The sequence below is a fragment of the Staurois parvus genome, unplaced genomic scaffold (assembly GCF_062004578.1).
Source record: "Staurois parvus isolate SC_StPar_1 unplaced genomic scaffold, SC_StPar_1.0 ptg003112l, whole genome shotgun sequence".
NCBI classification, from domain to species: domain Eukaryota; kingdom Metazoa; phylum Chordata; class Amphibia; order Anura; family Ranidae; genus Staurois; species Staurois parvus.
In genome coordinates, this window is record NW_028320908.1 from 149711 (window position 1) to 169767 (window position 20057).

A 20057-nucleotide genomic window follows, 5' to 3' on the forward strand; every position below is an offset into this window, starting at 1 on the left:
GCAGTTCCAGCATGTAGTGGAGATGATGAGCAAGGACACAAAATGCCTGATGGTGTCAGACCCTGGGCTGTACCCCACCTGCCCTCCCAGACATAAAATGACTGATGGTGTCAGACCCAAGGCTGTACCCCACCTGCCCTCCCTGACATAAAATGACTGATGGTGTCAGACCCAAGGCTGTACCCCACCTGCCCTCCCTGACATAAAATGACTGATGGTGTCAGACCCAAGGCTGTACCCCACCTGCCCTCCCAGACATAACATGACTGATGGTGTCAGACCCAAGGCTGTACCCCACCTGCCCTCCCAGACATAAAATGACTGACGGTGTCAGACCCAAGGCTGTACCCCACCTGCCCTCCCAGACATAAAATGACTGATGGTGTCACACCCAAGGCTGTACCCCACCTGCCCTCCCTGACATAAAATGACTGATGGTGTCAGACCCAAGGCTGTACCCCCCCTGCCCTCCCTGACATAAAATGACTGATGGTGTCACACCCAAGGCTGTACCCCACCTGCCCTCCCAGACATAAAATGACTGATGGTGTCACACCCAAGGCTGTACCCCACCTGCCCTCCCAGACATAAAATGACTGACGGTGTCAGACCCAAGGCTGTACCCCACCTGCCCTCCCTGACATAAAATGACTGATGGTGTCACACCCAAGGCTGTATCCCACCTGCCCTCCCAGACATAAAATGACTGACGGTGTCACACCCAAGGCTGTACCCCACCTGCCCTCCCGGACATAACATGACTGATGGTGTCAGACCCAAGGCTGTACCCCACCTGCCCTCCCGGACATAACATGACTGATGGTGTCACACCCAAGGCTGTACCCCACCTGCCCTCCCAGACATAAAATGACTGATGGTGTCACACCCAAGGCTGTACCCCACCTGCCCTCCCGGACATAACATGACTGATGGTGTCACACCCAAGGCTGTACCCCACCTGCCCTCCCAGACATGACATGACTGACGGTGTCACACCCAAGGCTGTACCCCACCTGCCCTCCCAGACATGACATGACTGATGGTGTCACACCCAAGGCTGTACCCCCCCTGCCCTCCCAGACATGACATGACTGACGATGTCAGACCCAAGGCTGCACCCCCCCTGCCCTCCCAGACATGACATGACTGACGGTGTCAGACCCAAGGCTGTACCCCCCCTGCCCTCCCAGACATGACATGACTGACGGTGTCAGACCCAAGGCTGTACCCCCCCTGCCCTCCCAGACATGACATGACTGACTGTGTCACACCCAAGGCTGCACCCCCCCTGCCCTCCCAGACATGACATGACTGATGGTGTCACACCCAAGGCTGTACCCCACCTGCCCTCCCAGACATGACATGACTGATGGTGTCACACCCAAGGCAGTACCCCCCCTGCCCTCCCAGACATGACATGACTGATGGTGTCAGACCCAAGGCTGTACCCCCCCTGCCCTCCCGGACATAACGTGACTGATGATGTCAGACCCAAGGCTGTACCCCACCTGCCCTCCCAGACATGACATGACTGATGGTGTCACACCCAAGGCTGTGCCCCCCCCTCCTCTTATTCTTTGGTATGATGTGATAATAATGAGATGGGGAGAGCCTGAATACGCCCATGGGGAACCCCACCAATGATTGGGGGACACACCCCTCACCTGGACAGGACACGGAGAAGCACTGCTGGTCCTCACTCAGCTCTCCTCGGCACTGCCTCAGGATATCTCCAGTCGGATTGGTGCACACTCGCCTTCTGGTCTGCATGCCGGGACCACATGATTGGCTGCATTCACTCCATCCACCCCATGGGCTCCAGAAGCTGCACTCCCACTCGTCCGCTGCCACCCAACCAGAAGAGTCCTCGCCACAATCCGAGATTCCATTACACACCTGAGGATGGAGAAGACAGAGGATGGAGGGCAGGTGGAGGAGATTCAGAGGACCTTCCATGGAATCCCCCGGCTGCCCTCTACCTGCTTGAACATCAGACATCGTCCATCTGGACAGGAGTACTCGGGGCAGGAGGTGGAGCTCGGCTTGTCCTGGATGGAGGGGGAGGGGGTCACCGAGCTTCTCTCTATAGAAGGAGACATCAGTTTAGGGTGGAGCACCTCAAAGACCATGAATGCAGAATAGGTCAGTAATACGGCCCAGATATGAGAGATAGAACACGTCACATGAAGGTCACATGATGGTCACATGATGGTCTCATGATGGTCACATGATGATGGTCTCATGATGGTCACATGATGGTCTCATGACACATGACCCGAGTTGGTTCTCGGGGGCCAGGACCGAAAATCACAACAGTCCCCCACCCATCTCACCACTGTACTAGGGAACCCCCCTATATCTCACCACTGTACTACCCCTAGGGAACCCCCCTATATCTCACCACTGTACTACCCCTAGGGAACCCCCCTATATCTCACCACTGTACTACCCCTAGGGAACCCCCCTACATCTCACCACTGTACTAGGGAACCCCCCTATATCTCACACTGTACTACCCCTAGGGAACCCCCCTATATCTCACCACTGTACTACCCCTAGGGAACCCCCAACACCCATCTCACCACTGTACTACCCCTAGGGAACCCCCCTATATCTCACCACTGTACTACCTCTAGGGAACCCCCCTATATCTCACCACTGTACTACCCCTAGGGAACCCCCCTATATCTCACCACTGTACTACCTCTAGGGAACCCCCCTATATCTCACCACTGTACTACCTCTAGGGAACCCCCCTATATCTCACCACTGTACTAGGGAACCCCCCTATATCTCACCACTGTACTACCCCTAGGGAACCCCCCTATATCTCACCACTGTACTACCTCTAGGGAACCCCCCTATATCTCACCACTGTACTACCCCTAGGGAACCCCCCTATATCTCACCACTGTACTACCCCTAGGGAACCCCCCTATATCTCACCACTGTACTACCCCTAGGGAACCCCCCTATATCTCACCACTGTACTACCTCTAGGGAACCCCCTCCCTATATCTCACCACTGTACTACCCCTAGGGAACCCCCCTATATCTCACCACTGTACTACCCCTAGGGAACCCCCCTATATCTCACCACTGTACTACCCCTAGGGAACCCCCCTATATCTCACCACTGTACTACCTCTAGGGAACCCCCTCCCTATATCTCACCACTGTACTACCCCTAGGGAACCCCCCTATATCTCACCACTGTACTACCCCTAGGGAACCCCCCTATATCTCACTACTGTACTACCTCTAGGGAACCCCCCTATATCTCACTACTGTACTACCTCTAGGGAACCCCCCTATATTTCACCACTGTACTACCTCTAGGGAACCCCCCTATATCTTACTACTGTACTACCTCTAGGGAACCCCCCAACACACATCTCACCACTGTACTACCCCTAGGGAACCCCCCTATATCTCACCACTGTACTACCCCTAGGGAACCCCCCTATATCTCACCACTGTACTACCTCTAGGGAACCCCCCTATATCTCACCACTGTACTACCCCTAGGGAACCCCCCTATATCTCACCACTGTACTACCTCTAGGGAACCCCCTCCCTATATCTCACCACTGTACTACCCCTAGGGAACCCCCCTATATCTCACCACTGTACTACCCCTAGGGAACCCCCCTATATCTCACCACTGTACTACCTCTAGGGAACCCCCCTATATCTCACCACTGTACTACCCCTAGGGAACCCCCCTATATCTCACCACTGTACTACCCCTAGGGAACCCCCCTATATCTCACTACTGTACTACCTCTAGGGAACCCCCCTATATCTCACTACTGTACTACCTCTAGGGAACCCCCCTATATCTCACCACTGTACTACCCCTAGGGAACCCCCCTATATCTCACCACTGTACTACCTCTAGGGAACCCCCCTATATCTCACCACTGTACTACCTCTAGGGAACCCCCCTATATCTCACCACTGTACTACCCCTAGGGAACCCCCCAACACACATCTCACCACTGTACTACCCCTAGGGAACCCCCCAACACACATCTCACCACTGTACTACCCCTAGGGAACCCCCCAACACACATCTCACCACTGTACTACCCCTAGGGAACCCCCCAACACACATCTCACCACTGTTCTACCCCTAGGGAACCCCCCCACCACACATCTCACCACTGTACTACCCCTAGGGAACCCCCCTATATCTCACACTGTACTACCCCTAGGGAACCCCCAACACCCATCTCACCACTGTACTACCCCTAGGGAACCCCCCAACACACATCTCACCACTGTACTACCCCTAGGGAACCCCCCTATATCTCACCACTGTACTACCCCTAGGGAACCCCCCTCATCTCACCACTGTACTACCCCTAGGGAACCCCCCAACACACATCTCACCACTGTACTACCCCTAGGGAACCCCCCAACACACATCTCACCACTGTACTACCCCTAGGGAACCCCCCCACCACACATCTCACCAATGTAATACCCCTAGGGAACCCCCCTATATCTCACCACTGTACTACCCCTAGGGAACCCCCCAACACACATCTCACCACTGTACTACCCCTAGGGAACCCCCCTATATCTCACCACTGTACTACCCCTAGGTAACCCCCCCAACACACATCTCACCACTGTACTACCCCTAGGGAACCCCCCAACACACATCTCACCACTGTACTACCCCTAGGGAACCCCCCAACACACATCTCACCACTGTACTACCCCTAGGGAACCCCCCAACACACATCTCACCACTGTACTACCCCTAGGGAACCCCCCCACCACACATCTCACCACTGTACTACCCCTAGGGAACCTCCTACATTTCACCACTGTACTACCCCTAGGGAACCCCCCTCATCTCACCACTGTACTACCCCTAGGGAACCCCCCAACACACATCTCACCACTGTACTACCCCTAGGGAACCCCCCAACACACATCTCACCACTGTACTACCCCTAGGGAACCTCCTACATCTCACCACTGTACTACCCCTAGGGAACCCCCCTCATCTCACCACTGTACTACCCCTAGGGAACCCCCCTCATCTCACCACTGTACTACCCCTAGGGAACCCCCCAACACACATCTCACCACTGTACTACCCCTAGGGAACCCCCCAACACACATCTCACCACTGTACTACCCCTAGGGAACCCCCCTCATCTCACCACTGTACTACCCCTAGGGAACCCCCCTCATCTCACCACTGTACTACCCCTAGGGAACCCCCCAACACACATCTCACCACTGTACTACCCCTAGGGAACCCCTCAACACACATCTCACCACTGTACTACCCCTAGGGAACCCCTCAACACACATCTCACCACTGTACTACCCCTAGGGAACCTCCTACATCTCACCACTGTACTACCTCTAGGGAACCTCCTACATCTCACACTGTACTACCCCTAGGGAACCCCCCTCATCTCACCACTGTACTACCCCTAGGGAACCCCCCAACACACATCTCACCACTGTACTACCCCTAGGGAACCCCCCTCATCTCACCGCATGTCTTCTCATCCTCTCCCTGTGGACAGTCCGGGGAGCCATCACATACCACGGAGATGTTCACACACATCCTGTTAGTGCAGATGAAGTGCCCGGGACACGGCGGGATCTGCGTGGAACCTGCCAATAGAAAGTCACAGAATGTCACTAAAACATACACCATACTGCCCCAAGTATTGTCCCCGCCCTCCAAATCATGTGATTCAGGTGTTCCAATCCCCTCCATATCATGTGATTCAGGTGTTCCAATCCCCTCCAAATCATGTGATTCAGGTGTTCCAATCCCCTCCATATCATGTGATTCAGGTGTTCCAATCCCCTCCATATCATGTGATTCAGGTGTTCCAATCCCCTCCATATCATGTGATTCAGGTGTTCCAATCCCCTCCATATCATGTGATTCAGGTGTTCCAATCCCCTCCATATTATGTGATTCAGGTGCTCCAATCCCCTCCATATCATGTGATTCAGGTGTTCCAATCCCCTCCATATCACGTGATTCAGGTGTTCCAATCTCCTCCATATCACGTGATTTAGGTGTTCCAATCCCCTCCATGTCACGTGATTCAGGTGTTCCAATCCCCTCCATATCACGTGATTCAGGCGTTCCAATCCCCTCCATATCACGTGATTCAGGCGTTCCAATCCCCTCCATGTCACGTGATTCAGGTGTTCCAATCCCCTCCATGTCATGTGATTCAGGCGTTCCAATCCCCCCATATCATGTGATTTAGGTGTTCCAATCCCCTCCATGTCATGTGATTCAGGTGCTCCAATCCCCTCCATATCATGTGATTCAGGTTTTCCAATCCCCTCCATGTCACGTGATTCAGGTGTTCCAATCCCCTCCATATCATGTGATTCAGGTGTTCCAATCCCCTCCATGTCACGTGATTCAGGTGTTCCAATCCCCTCCATATCATGTGATTCAAGTGTTCCAATCCCCTCCATGTCACGTGATTCAGGTGTTCCAATCCCCTCCATATCATGTGATTCAGGTGTTCCAATCCCTCCATGTCACGTGATTCAGGTGTTCCAATCCCCTCCATATCATGTGATTCAGGTGCTCCAATCCCCTCCATGGACACAGGTGTATACAATCAAGCCCCTAGGCATGCAGACTGCTTCTACAAACATTGGTGAAAGAATGGGCGGGGCCAACTCAGTATTGAACCCTACGGACTAAGACTGGTGGGCCATTAAAGGTAATTTGTGTGGAAAGGCCGGAGGCCCAATATTGAACCCTACGGACTAAGACTGGGGGGCTATTAAAGGTCATGTGTGGAAAGGGCGGGGCCAACTCAATATTGAACCCTACAGACTAAGACTGGGGGGCTATTAAAGGTCATGTATGTGGAAAGGGCGGGGCCAACTGAATATTGAACCCTACGGACTAAGACTGGGAGGCCATTAAAGGTCATGTGTGTGGAAAGGCTGGCCAACCAATACTTTTGGCAATATAGTGTAAGTGAAATAATCTCCTACAATCCATCACTCCAGGATCACCATGACTGATGACCACACGTTGGGACATGAGCTCAGAGCCTTCTGTCATTCAGGGTCCAGAATAAACAAAGTTCTCAGGATTTTCTCATGGTCATGTGACTTACCGCAGTTGTCCATGCTCTCGTCTGATTGGTCGCGGCATTGTGGGATCCCGTCGCACAGTTGGCTGTACCCCACACACTCCCCGCTCAGCGAGCACTTGAACTGGTCCAGGTCGCAGCTCCTGTTACAATCATCTTCATCGCTGCCGTCCATACAATCCACCTCGTTATCGCAGAGCCAGCCGCGGGGTCTGCACTCGCCACTGCCACAGCGGAACTCATAGCGGCCACAGCGGGAGACGGATCCATCGCCTGCGGGAGGAAAACGGGACACATTAGGACATATTCTTCTCAGTCAGAGATACCAAGGGGCTTCTATGGTCTTCAGACATCATAACACAACCAATACAACCAAACATGAACCTACAATATACACCATGAGCACCAATGGAGAGATTTGGGTCAAAATAATTTGGATTGTCTGATAGAAATGTAAAAAAAAACAAATGAATGCAATAAGTAAGGTCACCTGGCGTGTTGTTGTGTGTGGGTGTCGTCGGCTCTGCGTTCTCCGGGCGCAGCGATGAACAATGCTCCACCTCCTCATCTGATCCATCCGTGCAATCAGGTGTCCCGTCACAACGCCTCTGTCTTCTGATACACAACCCATCTGTGCAAACCCAGAACCCAGGAGGACACGTTCCTGGCCCTGCAATAACAAAGACATAGAAGCTACACAACAACCAACAATGATAGACTGACCACCACTAACACCCAGAACCCAGGAGGACATGTTCCCGACCCTGCAATAACAAAGACATAGAAGCTACGCAAAAAACCAACAATGATAGACTGACCACCACTAAGACCCAGAACCCAGGAGGACACGTTCCTGGCCCTGCAATAACAAAGACATAGAAGCTACACAGCAGCCAACAATCATAGACTGACCACCACTAAGACCCAGAACCCAGGAGGACACGTTCTTGGCCCTGCAATAACAAAGACATAGAAGCTACGCAAAAAACCAACAATGATAGACTGACCACCACTAAGACCCAGAACCCAGGAGGACACGTTCCTGGCCCTGCAATAACAAAGACATAGAAGCTACACAGCAACCAACAATGATAGACTGACCACCACTAAGACCCAGAACCCAGGAGGACACGTTCCTGGCCCTGCAATAACAAAGAGATAGAAGCTACACAAAAAACCAACAATGATAGACTGACCACCACTAAGACCCAGAACCCAGGAGGACACGTTCCTGGCCCTGCAATAACAAAGAGATAGAAGCTACACAACAACCAACAATGATAGACTGACCACCACTAAGACCCAGAACCCAGGAGGACACGTTCCTGGCCCTGCAATAACAAAGACATAGAAGCTACGCAAAAAAACAACAATGGTAGACTGACCACCACTAAGACCCAGAACCCAGGAGGACACGTTCCCGACCCTGCAATACTACAGAGATAGAAGCTACACAACAACCAACAATCATACAGTGACTACCACAAAGACCCAGAACCCAGGAGGACACGTCCCCGACCCTGCAATAATACAGAGATAGAAACTACAGAACAACCAGCAATGATAGAGTGACGACCACTAAGACCCAGAACCCAGGAGGACACGTTCCTGGCCCTGCAATAACAAAGAGATAGAAGCTACACAAAAAACCAACAATGATAGACTGACCACCACTAAGACCCAGAACCCAGGAGGACACGTTCCTGGCCCTGCAATAACAAAGAGATAGAAGCTACACAAAAAACCAACAATGATAGACTGACCACCACTAAGACCCAGAACCCAGGAGGACACGTCCCCGACCCTGCAATAATACAGAGATAGAAGCTACACAGCAACCAACAATGATAGACTGACCACCACTAAGACCCAGAACCCAGGAGGACATGTTCCCGACCCTGCAATAATACAGAGATAGAAGCTACACAACAACCAACAATGATAGACTGACCACCACTAAGACCCAGAACCCAGGAGGACACGTTCCTGGCCCTGCAATAACAAAGACATAGAAGCTACGCAAAAAACCAACAATCATAGACTGACCACCACTAAGACCCAGAACCCAGGAGGACACGTTCCTGGCCCTACAATAACAAAGACATAGAAGCTACACAACAACCAACAATGATAGACTGACCACCACTAAGACCCAGAACCCAGGAGGACACGTTCCTGGCCCTGCAATAACAAAGACATAGAAGCTACGCAAAAAAACAACAATGGTAGACTGACCACCACTAAGACCCAGAACCCAGGAGGACACGTTCCCGACCCTGCAATACTACAGAGATAGAAGCTACACAACAACCAACAATCATACAGTGACTACCACAAAGACCCAGAACCCAGGAGGACACGTCCCCGACCCTGCAATAATACAGAGATAGAAACTACAGAACAACCAGCAATGATAGAGTGACGACCACTAAGACCCAGAACCCAGGAGGACACGTCCCCGACCCTGCAATAATACAGAGATAGAAGCTACACAGCAACCAACAATGATAGACTGACCACCACTAAGACCCAGAACCCAGGAGGACATGTTCCCGACCCTGCAATAATACAGAGATAGAAGCTACACAACAACCAACAATGATAGACTGACCACCACTAAGACCCAGAACCCAGGAGGACACATCCCCACCCCCACATTAGTACAGAGATAGAAGCTACACAACAACCAAGAATAATAGACTGACTATTGCTAAGAATCAGAACCCAAGAAGACACATCCCCGACCCTGCAAGAGTACAGAAACAAAAACCACACAGCAACCAACAATGATACACTACAACCAAGACCAAGGAGACCCAGAAGGACATGTCCTCAACCCTGCAATAATATAGAGATAAAAAACGACACCAGAGCCAATAATGATACACTGACTACCACCAAGACCCAGAACCCAGGAGGACATATACCCAAAGCTGCAACAGTGCTGATATATAAACCACACAACAACCAAGTATGATAGATTGACTAGTACTAAGACCCAGAACCCAGGAGGACTCATTCCTGATCCCGCAACAGTGCAGAGACGGAAGTTACCCAACAACCACAGACTGACTACATCAATCAAACCCCTAACATCAACCCAAAATCAAGGAGGACATGTCATCAACCCTACAACTGTACAGAGATAGAAACCACACAGCAGCCAACAATGATAGAATGACTACCCTTAAGACCTGGAACCCAGGACACACAACCCCAACCTGGCAATATTAAAGAGATAAAAGATACAGAGGAGCCAACAATCATAGACTGACCACATCAAGCAAAACCTCAACATCAACCTAGTAGCAAGGGGGACATATCACCAACCCTGCAGACTGAATCCACACAGATTCCAATAATTATAGACTGACTACCACCAATACTCAGAACTAAGGAGGACATGTCCCCGACCCTGCAACAGTACAGAGATGGAAGGAAACCAACAACCACAGACTGACTACATCCATCAAACCCCTAACATCAACCCAAAATCAAGGAGGATGAGTCACCAACCCTAAAACAGCCTGACTACCTCTAAGATCCAGAACCCAGGAGAACATGTCCTACACAGCAACCATAGACTGACTACCACAAAGACCCAGAACCCAGGAGGACATGTCCTACACAGCAACCAACAATCACAGACTGACTACCACAAAGACCCAAGACCTAGGCAGACTGCCCCCCCACCTGGGTTCTGGGTCTTCTGGTAGTTAGTCCACTAAGGATGTGATTGATGTAGTCAGTCCATGATTGTTGGTTGTGTAGTTTCCATCTCTATAGGGATGCGTCATTCTGGACCTTGGTGGCGGCCAGTCGATGATTGTTGGTTCCTGTGTAGTTTCTAGCTCCAACAACCACAGAGTGACTACCACCAAGACCCAGAACCCAGGAGGACATGTTCCAGACGAAGCAACAGTACAGTGATATAAAACAGACAGCAACCAACAATCATCGACTGACTACCACCAAGGTCTAGAATGACGCATCCCTATGGAGATGGAAACTACACAGCAACCAACAATTATGGACTGACTACCACCAAGGTCTAGAATGACGCATCCCTATGGAGATGGAAACTACACAACAACCAACAATTATGGACTGAATACATAAATCAAAACCTCAACATCAACCTAGGAGAAAGGAGGACATATCACCAACCCTACAGATTGAATCTACACAGATTCTAAATAATTATAGACTGACTACCACTAATAGTCAGAACTAAGGAGGACATGTCCCCGACCCTGCAACAGTACAGAGATGGAAGCAAACCAACAACCACAGACTGACTACATCCATCAAACCCCTAACATCAACCCAAAATCAAGGGGGACGAGTCTCCAACACTATAACAGCCTGACTACCGCTAAGATCCAGAACCCAGGAGGACATGTCCTACACAGCAACCATAGACTGACTACCACTAAGACCCAGAACCCAGGAGGACATGTCCTACACAGCAACCATAGACTGACTACCACTAAGACCCAGAACCCAGGAGGACATGTCCTACACAGCAACCATAGACTGACTACCACTAAGACCCAGAACCCAGGAGGACATGTCCTACACAGCAACCATAGACTGACTACCACTAAGACCCAGAACCCAGGAGGACATGTCCTACACAGCAACCATAGACTGACTACCACTAAGATCCAGAACCCAGGAGGACATGTCCTACACAGCAACCATAGACTGACTACCACTAAGACCCAGAACCCAGGAGGACATGTCCTACACAGCAACCATAGACTGACTACCACTAAGATCCAGAACCCAGGAGGACATGTCCTACACAGCAACCATAGACTGACTACCACTAAGATCCAGAACCCAGGAGGACATGTCCTACACAGCAACCATAGACTGACTACCACTAAGACCCAGAACCCAGGAGGACATGTCCTACACAGCAACCATAGACTGACTACCACTAAGACTCAAGACCTAGACAGACCCCCCCCCCCCCCACCTAGGTTCTGGGTCTTCTGGTAGTCATGTGTAGTTTCCATCTTTATAGGGATGCGTCATTCTGGACCTGGGTGGTAGTCAGTCGATGATTGTTGGTTCCTGTGTTGTTTCTAGCTCAACAATCACAGAGTGACTACCACCAAGACCCAGAATGACGCATCCCTATAGAAATGGAAAATACTCAACAACCAACAATCATGGACTGACTACATCAATCAAATCCTTAGTGGACTGACTACCACTAAGACCCAAGACCTAGGCAGACCCCCCCCCCCCACACACACACACACACCTGGGCTCTGGGTCTTCTGGTAGTCAGTCCACTAAGGATGTGATTGATGTAGTCAGTCCATGATTGTTGGTTGTTCTGTAGTTTCCATCTCTATAGGGATGCGTCATTCTAGACCTTGGTGGTAGTCAGTCGATGATTGTTGGTTGTTGTGTGCTTTCTATCTCTGTACTGTTGCAGGGTCGGGGACGTGTCCTCCTGGGTTCTGGGTCTTAGTGGTGGTCACTCTGTGGTTGTTGGAGCTAGAAACTACGCAGGAACCAACAATCATCGAATGACTACCACCAAGGTCCAGAATGACACATCCCTATAGAGATGGAAACTACACAGCAACCAACAATCATGGACTAACTACCACCAAGGTCCAGAACCCAGGAGGACATGTCCTACACAGCAATGGTAGAGATACAGTGAAGGAAATGTGTATTTGCCCCCCTGATGGTGAATGTTCGCCCCTCACACAGAAATGATCGGTCTAACAATGGAATGTTCGCCCCTCACACAGAAACGATCGGTCTAACAATGGAATGTTCGCCCCTCACACAGAAACGATCGGTCTAACAATGGAATGTTCGCCCCTCACACAGAAATGATCGGTCTAACAATGGAATGTTCGCCCCTCACACAGAAACGATCGGTCTAACAATGGAATGTTCGCCCCTCACACAGAAATGATCGGTCTAACAATGGAATGTTCGCCCCTCACACAGAAATGATTGGTCTAACAATGGAATGTTCGCCCCTCACACAGAAATGATCGGTCCAACAATGGAATGTTCGCCCCTCACACAGAAACGATCGGTCTAACAATGGAATGTTCGCCCCTCACACAGAAATGATCGGTCTAACAATGGAACGTTCGCCCCTCACACAGAAACGATCGGTCTAACAATGGAACGTTCGCCCCTCACACAGAAACGATCGGTCTAACAATGGAATGTTCGCCCCTCACACAGAAACGATCGGTCTAACAATGGAATGTTCGCCCCTCACACAGAAATGATCGGTCTAACAATGGAACGTTCGCCCCTCACACAGAAACGATCGGTCTAACAATGGAACGTTCGCCCCTCACACAGAAACGATCGGTCTAACAATGGAATGTTCGCCCCTCACACAGAAATGATCGGTCTAACAATGGAATGTTCGCCCCTCACACAGAAACGATCGGTCTAACAATGGAATGTTCGCCCCTCACACAGAAACGATCGGTCTAACAATGGAATGTTCGCCCCTCACACAGAAACGATCGGTCTAACAATGGAATGTTCGGTGTAACACTGAGAGACAGAATACAACAACAAATTCAGCAGAAATGCGTCTAACAAATGATGACTGATCTGCATGTTCATGAGGGAAAGAAGGATTTGATCCCCTATCATTCAGCAGGATTTCTGGCTCCCAGGTGTCTCTCATACAGGTAACAAGCTGAGATTAGAAGCAGTCTCTTAAAGGGAGTGCTGCTAATCTCATTGTGTTACCTGTATAAAAGACACCTGTCCACAGGAGCCATCAAACCATCAGATTCCAAACTCTCCACCATGGCAAAGACCAAAGAGCTGTCCAAGGATGTCAGGGACAAGATGGTAGACCTACACAAGGCTGGACTGGGCTACCAAACTATGGCCAAGCAGCTTGGTGAGAAGGTGACAACAGTTGGTGCAATCATTCACAAATGGAAGAAACACAAAACAAGTGTCAGTCTCCCTAGGTCTGGTGCACCATGCAAGATCTCACCTCGTGGAGTGTCAATGATCATGAGAACAGTGAGGAATCATCCCAGAACTACACGTGAGGATCTTGTCAATGATCTCCAGGCAGCTGGGACCACAGTCACCAAGAAAACAATTGGTAACACACTACGCCGACAAGGACTGAAATCCTGCAGTGCCCCCGCACGGTCCCTCTGCTCAAGAAAGCCCATGTCCAGCCCGTCTGAAGTCTGCCACTGAACATCTGAATGATGCCGAGGAGGACTGGTGGGAAGTGTTGTGGTCAGAGGAGACCAAAATCCAGCTCTTTGGCATCAACTCAACTTGCCGTGTTTGGAGGAGGAGGAATGCTGCCTATGACCCCAAGAACACCATCCCAACTGTGAAACATGGTGGGGGAAACATTCTGCTTTGGGGGGGTTTTTCTGCTAAGGGGACAGGACAACTGCACCGCACCAAGGGGACGATGGACGGGGCAATGTACCCTCAAATCTTGGGTGAGAACCTTCTTCCCTCAGCCAGGGCATTGAAAATGGGTGGTGGATGGGTGTTCCAGCATGACAATGACCCAAAACACACGGCCAAGGCAACAAAGGAGCGGCTCAAGAAGAAGCACATTAAGGTCCTGGAGTGGCCTAGCCAGTCTCCAGACCTTCATCCGATGGAAAATCTGTGGAGGAGCTGAAAGTTCAAGTTGCCAAACGTCAGCCATCAAACCTTCATGACTTGGAGAGGATCTGCCAAGAGGAGTGGGCCAAAATCCCTCCTGAGATGTGTGCGAACCTGGGGGCCAACTCCAGGAAACGTCTGACCTCTGTGATTGCCCACAAGGGATTGGCCACCAAGTACTAAGTCATGTTTTGTGAAGGGGATCAAATCCTTCTTTCCCTCATGAACATGCAGATCAGTCATCATTTGTTAGACGCATTTCTGCTGAATTTGTTGTTGTATTCTGTCTCTCAGTGTTACACCGAACATTCCATTGTTAGACCGATCATTTCTGTGTGAGGGGCCAACATTCCATTGTTAGACCGATCGTTTCTGTGTGAGGGGTGAACATTCCATTGTTAGACCGATCGTTTCTGTGTGAGGGGCGAACATTCCATTGTTAGACCGATCATTTCTGTGTGAGGGGCGAACGTTCCATTGTTAGACCGATCATTTCTGTGTGAGGGGTGAACATTCCATTGTTAGACCGATCATTTCTGTGTGAGGGGCGAACATTCCATTGTTAGACCGATCGTTTCTGTGTGAGGGGCCAACATTCCATTGTTAGACCGATCATTTCTGTGTGAGGGGCCAACATTCCATTGTTAGACCGATCATTTCTGTGTGAGGGGCCAACATTCCATTGTTAGACCGATCGTTTCTGTGTGAGGGGCCAACATTCCATTGTTAGACCGATCATTTCTGTGTGAGGGGCGAACATTCCATTGTTAGACCGATCATTTCTGTGTGAGGGGCGAACATTCCATTGTTAGACCGATCGTTTCTGTGTGAGGGGCGAACATTCCATTGTTAGACCGATCGTTTCTGTGTGAGGGGCGAACATTCCATTGTTAGACCGATCATTTCTGTGTGAGGGGCGAACATTCCATTGTTAGACCGATCATTTCTGTGTGAGGGGCGAACATTCACCATCAGGGGGGGCAAATACGCATTTCCTGCACTGTATGAGAAGAGGATGTCCAGCTCACCATGAACCATCCCAGCAATGGACGACCCCCCACCTGTCCTGGAACGTGATTGGTTGTTCATCGATCGGCCTCCTCACCTGAGCAGATGGCCTCATCCGTGCCGTTGGCGCAGTCGCTGTGTCCGTCGCAGACGTTCTCCTTCGGCACACACAGCCCGTCCGGACACTGGAACTGGGTGGGGTGGCAGAGGCAGCCCCTCTCATCGCTCAGGTCCCCGCAGTCGTCGTGGCCGTCACAGCGGTGGACGTAGCGAACGCACTTTCCTCGTGGGCAGTGGAAGTGGGCGGAGCTACAGCCCGCGGAGCAGCCTGGACAGACAGGAGATGACAATACATTTCAAAGATTGATCGTGATGGGCGGAGCTCCACTTCTCTGGTCACACCCCCGGGCTCCACCCCATGAAATAGGAACTTTCTGGACTCATCCACATCAGCCAATCAGAAACACCGACAAAGAAAGGAGGCGCTGTGTGTGTCACCTGATTCGTCGGAGTCGTCGGCGAAGCCGCAGTCCAGGTCGCCGTCGCAGACGTGGGAGAGCGGGATGCAGCGACCGTTGGCGCAGCGGAACTCGGAGTTGCTGCAGGCGGGCGCGGGGCACCCCCATTCGTCGGAGTGGTCGGCGCAGTCGGCTCTGCCGTCACAGCGGTGCTCCAGGGGGACGCACGGGCCGTTGGCGCAGCGGAACTCCCGCGGGGAGCAGGTCAGGGAGCAGATCTCATCCGAGCCGTCTCCGCAGTCGTCCTCGTTGTCGCAGACCCAGGCGCTCGGCACGCAGCGATCGCTCAGGTGGCAGGAGAATTCGTCCAATCCACAGCGGGGGGCGGAGCACGGCTCATCGGGACAACGCCAGGCGCCGGACTCACAGGAGCTGCAAGAAGACGATCCAATCAGAGATATCACCGGTCCTGAGGGTCCATCTCCTGATCCTACAGGACTACAGAACACCTCCCCATCTCCTGATCCTGACACTAACAAACGTCCTGACCCAGAGTGACAACCCTAACTGACTGTACATATCTACAGAGGAGCGTTGTCACCCTAGGACAGGACTACAGGACACCTCCCCGTCTCCTGATCCTGCCACTAACAAACATCCTGTCCCAGGGTGACAACCCTCTCTGACTGTACGCATCTACAGAGGAGCGTTGTCACCCTAGGACAGGACTACAGGACACCTCCCCATCTCCCACTAACAAACTTCCTGTCCCAGGGTGACAACCTTCACTGACTGTATGTATCTATGGAGAAGTAGCGTTGTCACCCTAAGTAAGAACTACAGAACATCTCCCTCTCTCCTCATCTCCAACTAAGAAAGTTCCTCCCAGGGTGACAACGCTCACTGACTGCACTATATCTACAGAGTAGTGTTGCCACCCTAGGTCAGAACTACGGAACACCTCCCCCTCTCCTCACCTCCAACTAAAAAAGCTCCTCCTAGGGTGACAACATTTGCTGAATGCACTGTATCTATGGAACAACACTGTCACCCTAAGCCAGAACTACAGAACACCTCCCCCTCCTATACCATAGGGGGAAGGTGGTTTGTAGTCCATGATTACAATGTTGGAGACGACACTGAGGAGGGTGAACTATTTTCAATCTGAAGGTATATATTCCGCCTTCCCCGGCTCCCCTCCCCCCTCATCTACATGACATTAGTATATAATACTTCTCCATGTCATCACTGGGTCTCTGTACTTCTCTATGCAAGGCAGGCAGATCATGGCTGGTGGGAGGGGCCAGCAGGGGGCTGTACATAGCTTCCCGAAAACATCCCAGCCCCCTGCCTCAGTACTCCTCTCCAGAGCCCTCAGTCCTGAAGCAGTGGGAGGAGTTATTCAAATAGGTGGGTGTCAGTCTGGAGGAGTGGGCGTTCCTAGACAGGCTGCATTTGCATTCAGACCGCCCTAAGAAACGCCCACATGTGATACCAAGTCTCCATGATTGGAAGAGCTGAAATCAAATGAATGAAAGGGGCGGGGCCAGGGACAGTCAGGCTGGGGAGGAAAGAGCCAGGTGATGCTGGACGTCCTCCAGTCAGAACATGAACACTGGTGGATGGAGGAGGGCAGCAGATAATACACCCCCTACTGGATTCCAATGGCCGCCACAATGGCAGTCCTCGGGGGCGGGCCTGACTTCCCACGAGCCAATGATGTGCTCTGTACTAATGAAGAGCAGCCCCTGAACTGGGCTGGTCGAGGTCCTGGAAAAAGAGCCCGCCCTCTTCAGTCAATGAGCCCGCCCTCTACAGTCAATGAGCCCGCCCTCTACAGTCAATGAGCCCGCCCTCTACAGTCAATGAGCCCGCCCTCTACAGTCAATGAGCCCGCCCTCTACAGTCAATGAGCCCGCCCTCTTCAGTCAATGAGCCCGCCCTCTACAGTCAATGAGCCCGCCCTCTACAGTCAATGAGCCCGCCCTCTACAGTCAATGAGCCCGCCCTCTACAGTCAATGAGCCCGCCCTCTACAGTCAGGTGAACATAGTGAAGTGATGACATGTATGTCTCTTACATGCCGGGATGGGGCCCCTCCTGACCCTGGACCCCTCAGTGGCTGCAAGGACTGCTATGGCGGTAGCTATGACCTGGAATCAATGGCTGCTGGCAGGAGTGGTGACCCCGGGACAGGGTGGACGGCACACAGGGACCTACCAGTTGCGGCAGCCTTGCTGTACGGCAGCGCCGGCCGGGAATGGAAGATTGTCCCAATAACAAGGACACTCCGACGGTTCCATACAGCTTCCCTCTGTGTGATGGAGAGAGGAGACACATCGATCAGTCTCTATGGTATACAACCCATGAAATTCACTGGAGGACCACCCAGGAGGACCGTCTGCACCCAGGAGGACTACCTGCACCCAGGAGCACCATCTGCACCCAGGAGCACCATCTGTACCCAGGAGGACCATCTGCACCGAGGAGGACCAGCTGTACCGAGGAGGACCATCTGCACCCAGGAGAGCTTTCTACACCAAGGAGGACTATCTGCACCCAGGAGGACTATCTGCACCCAGGAGAGCTATCTGCACCAAGGAGCACTATCTGCACCCAGGAGGACTATCTGCACCCAGGAAGACTATCTGCACCCAGGACTATCTGAACCCAGGAGGACTATCTGCACCCAGGAGGACTATCTGCACCAAGGAGGACTATCTGCACCCAGGACTATCTGAACCCAGGAGGACAATCTGAACCCAGGAGGACCATCTGCACCCAGGAGGGCCATCTGCACCCAGGAGGGCCATCTGCACCCAGGAGGGCCATCTGCACCCAGGAGGGCCATCTGCACCCAGGAGGGCCATCTCCACCCAGGAGGGCTATCTGTACCCAGGAGGACCATCTGCACTTAGGAGGACTATCTGCACCCAGGAGGACTATCTGCACCAAGGAGGACTATCTGCACCCAGGAGGACTATCTGCACCAAGGAGGACTATCTGCACCCAGGAGGACTATCTGCACCCAGGAGGACTATCTGCACCAAGGAGGACTATCTGCACCAAGGAGGACTATCTGCACCCAGGAGGACTATCTGCACCAAGGAGGACTATCTGCACCCAGGAGGACTATCTGCACCCATTAGGACTATCTGCACCCAGGAGGGCTATCTGCACCCAGGAGGGCTATCTGCACCCAGGAGGGCTATCTGAACCCAGGAGGACCATCTGCACCTAGGAGGACTATCTGCACCCAGGAGGACCATCTGCACCTAAGAGGACTATCTGCACCCAGGAGGACTATCTGCACCCAGGAGGGCTATCTGCACCCAGGAGGACTATCTGCACCCAGGAGGACTATCTGCACCCAGGAGGGCTATCTGCACCCAGGAGGGCTATCTGAACCCAGGAGGACCATCTGCACCTAGGAGGACTATCTGCACCCAGGAGGACCATCTGCACCTAAGAGGACTATCTGCACCCAGGAGGACTATCTGCACCCAAGAGGACTATCTGCACCTAAGAGGACTATCTGCACCCAGGAGGACTATCTGCACCCAGGAGGACTATCTGCACCCAGGAGGGCCATCTGCACCCAGGAGGGCCATCTGCACCCAGGAGGGCCATCTGCACCCAGGAGGGCCATCTGCACCCAGGAGGGCCATCTGCACCCAGGAGGACCATCTGAGCCCAGGAGGATCATCTGCACCTAGGAGGACTATCTGCACCCAGGAGGACCATCTGCACCTAAGAGGACCATCTGCACCAAGGAGGACTATCTGCACCAAGGAGGACTATCTGCACCAAGGAGGACTATCTGCACC

At 52.0% G+C, this 20057-nt stretch overlaps 1 protein-coding gene across 1 annotated transcript in view; it reads right to left on the reverse strand.

Moving 5' to 3' along the window:
• Positions 1 to 18539, reverse strand: part of LOC149428586 (SCO-spondin-like) — a 161706-nt gene extending 143167 nt beyond the window's left edge. Inside the window, 8 exon segments of the mRNA XM_089667228.1 lie at positions 1665 to 1896; positions 1980 to 2083; positions 5524 to 5646; positions 7137 to 7385; positions 7603 to 7782; positions 15871 to 16101; positions 16272 to 16663; positions 18451 to 18539. Of these exon segments, the coding sequence (XP_089523354.1) occupies positions 1665 to 1896; positions 1980 to 2083; positions 5524 to 5646; positions 7137 to 7385; positions 7603 to 7782; positions 15871 to 16101; positions 16272 to 16663; positions 18451 to 18533 (1594 nt within the window). The 5' untranslated portion in view covers positions 18534 to 18539.
• Between the last annotated feature and the right edge of the window lie 1518 nt (positions 18540 to 20057).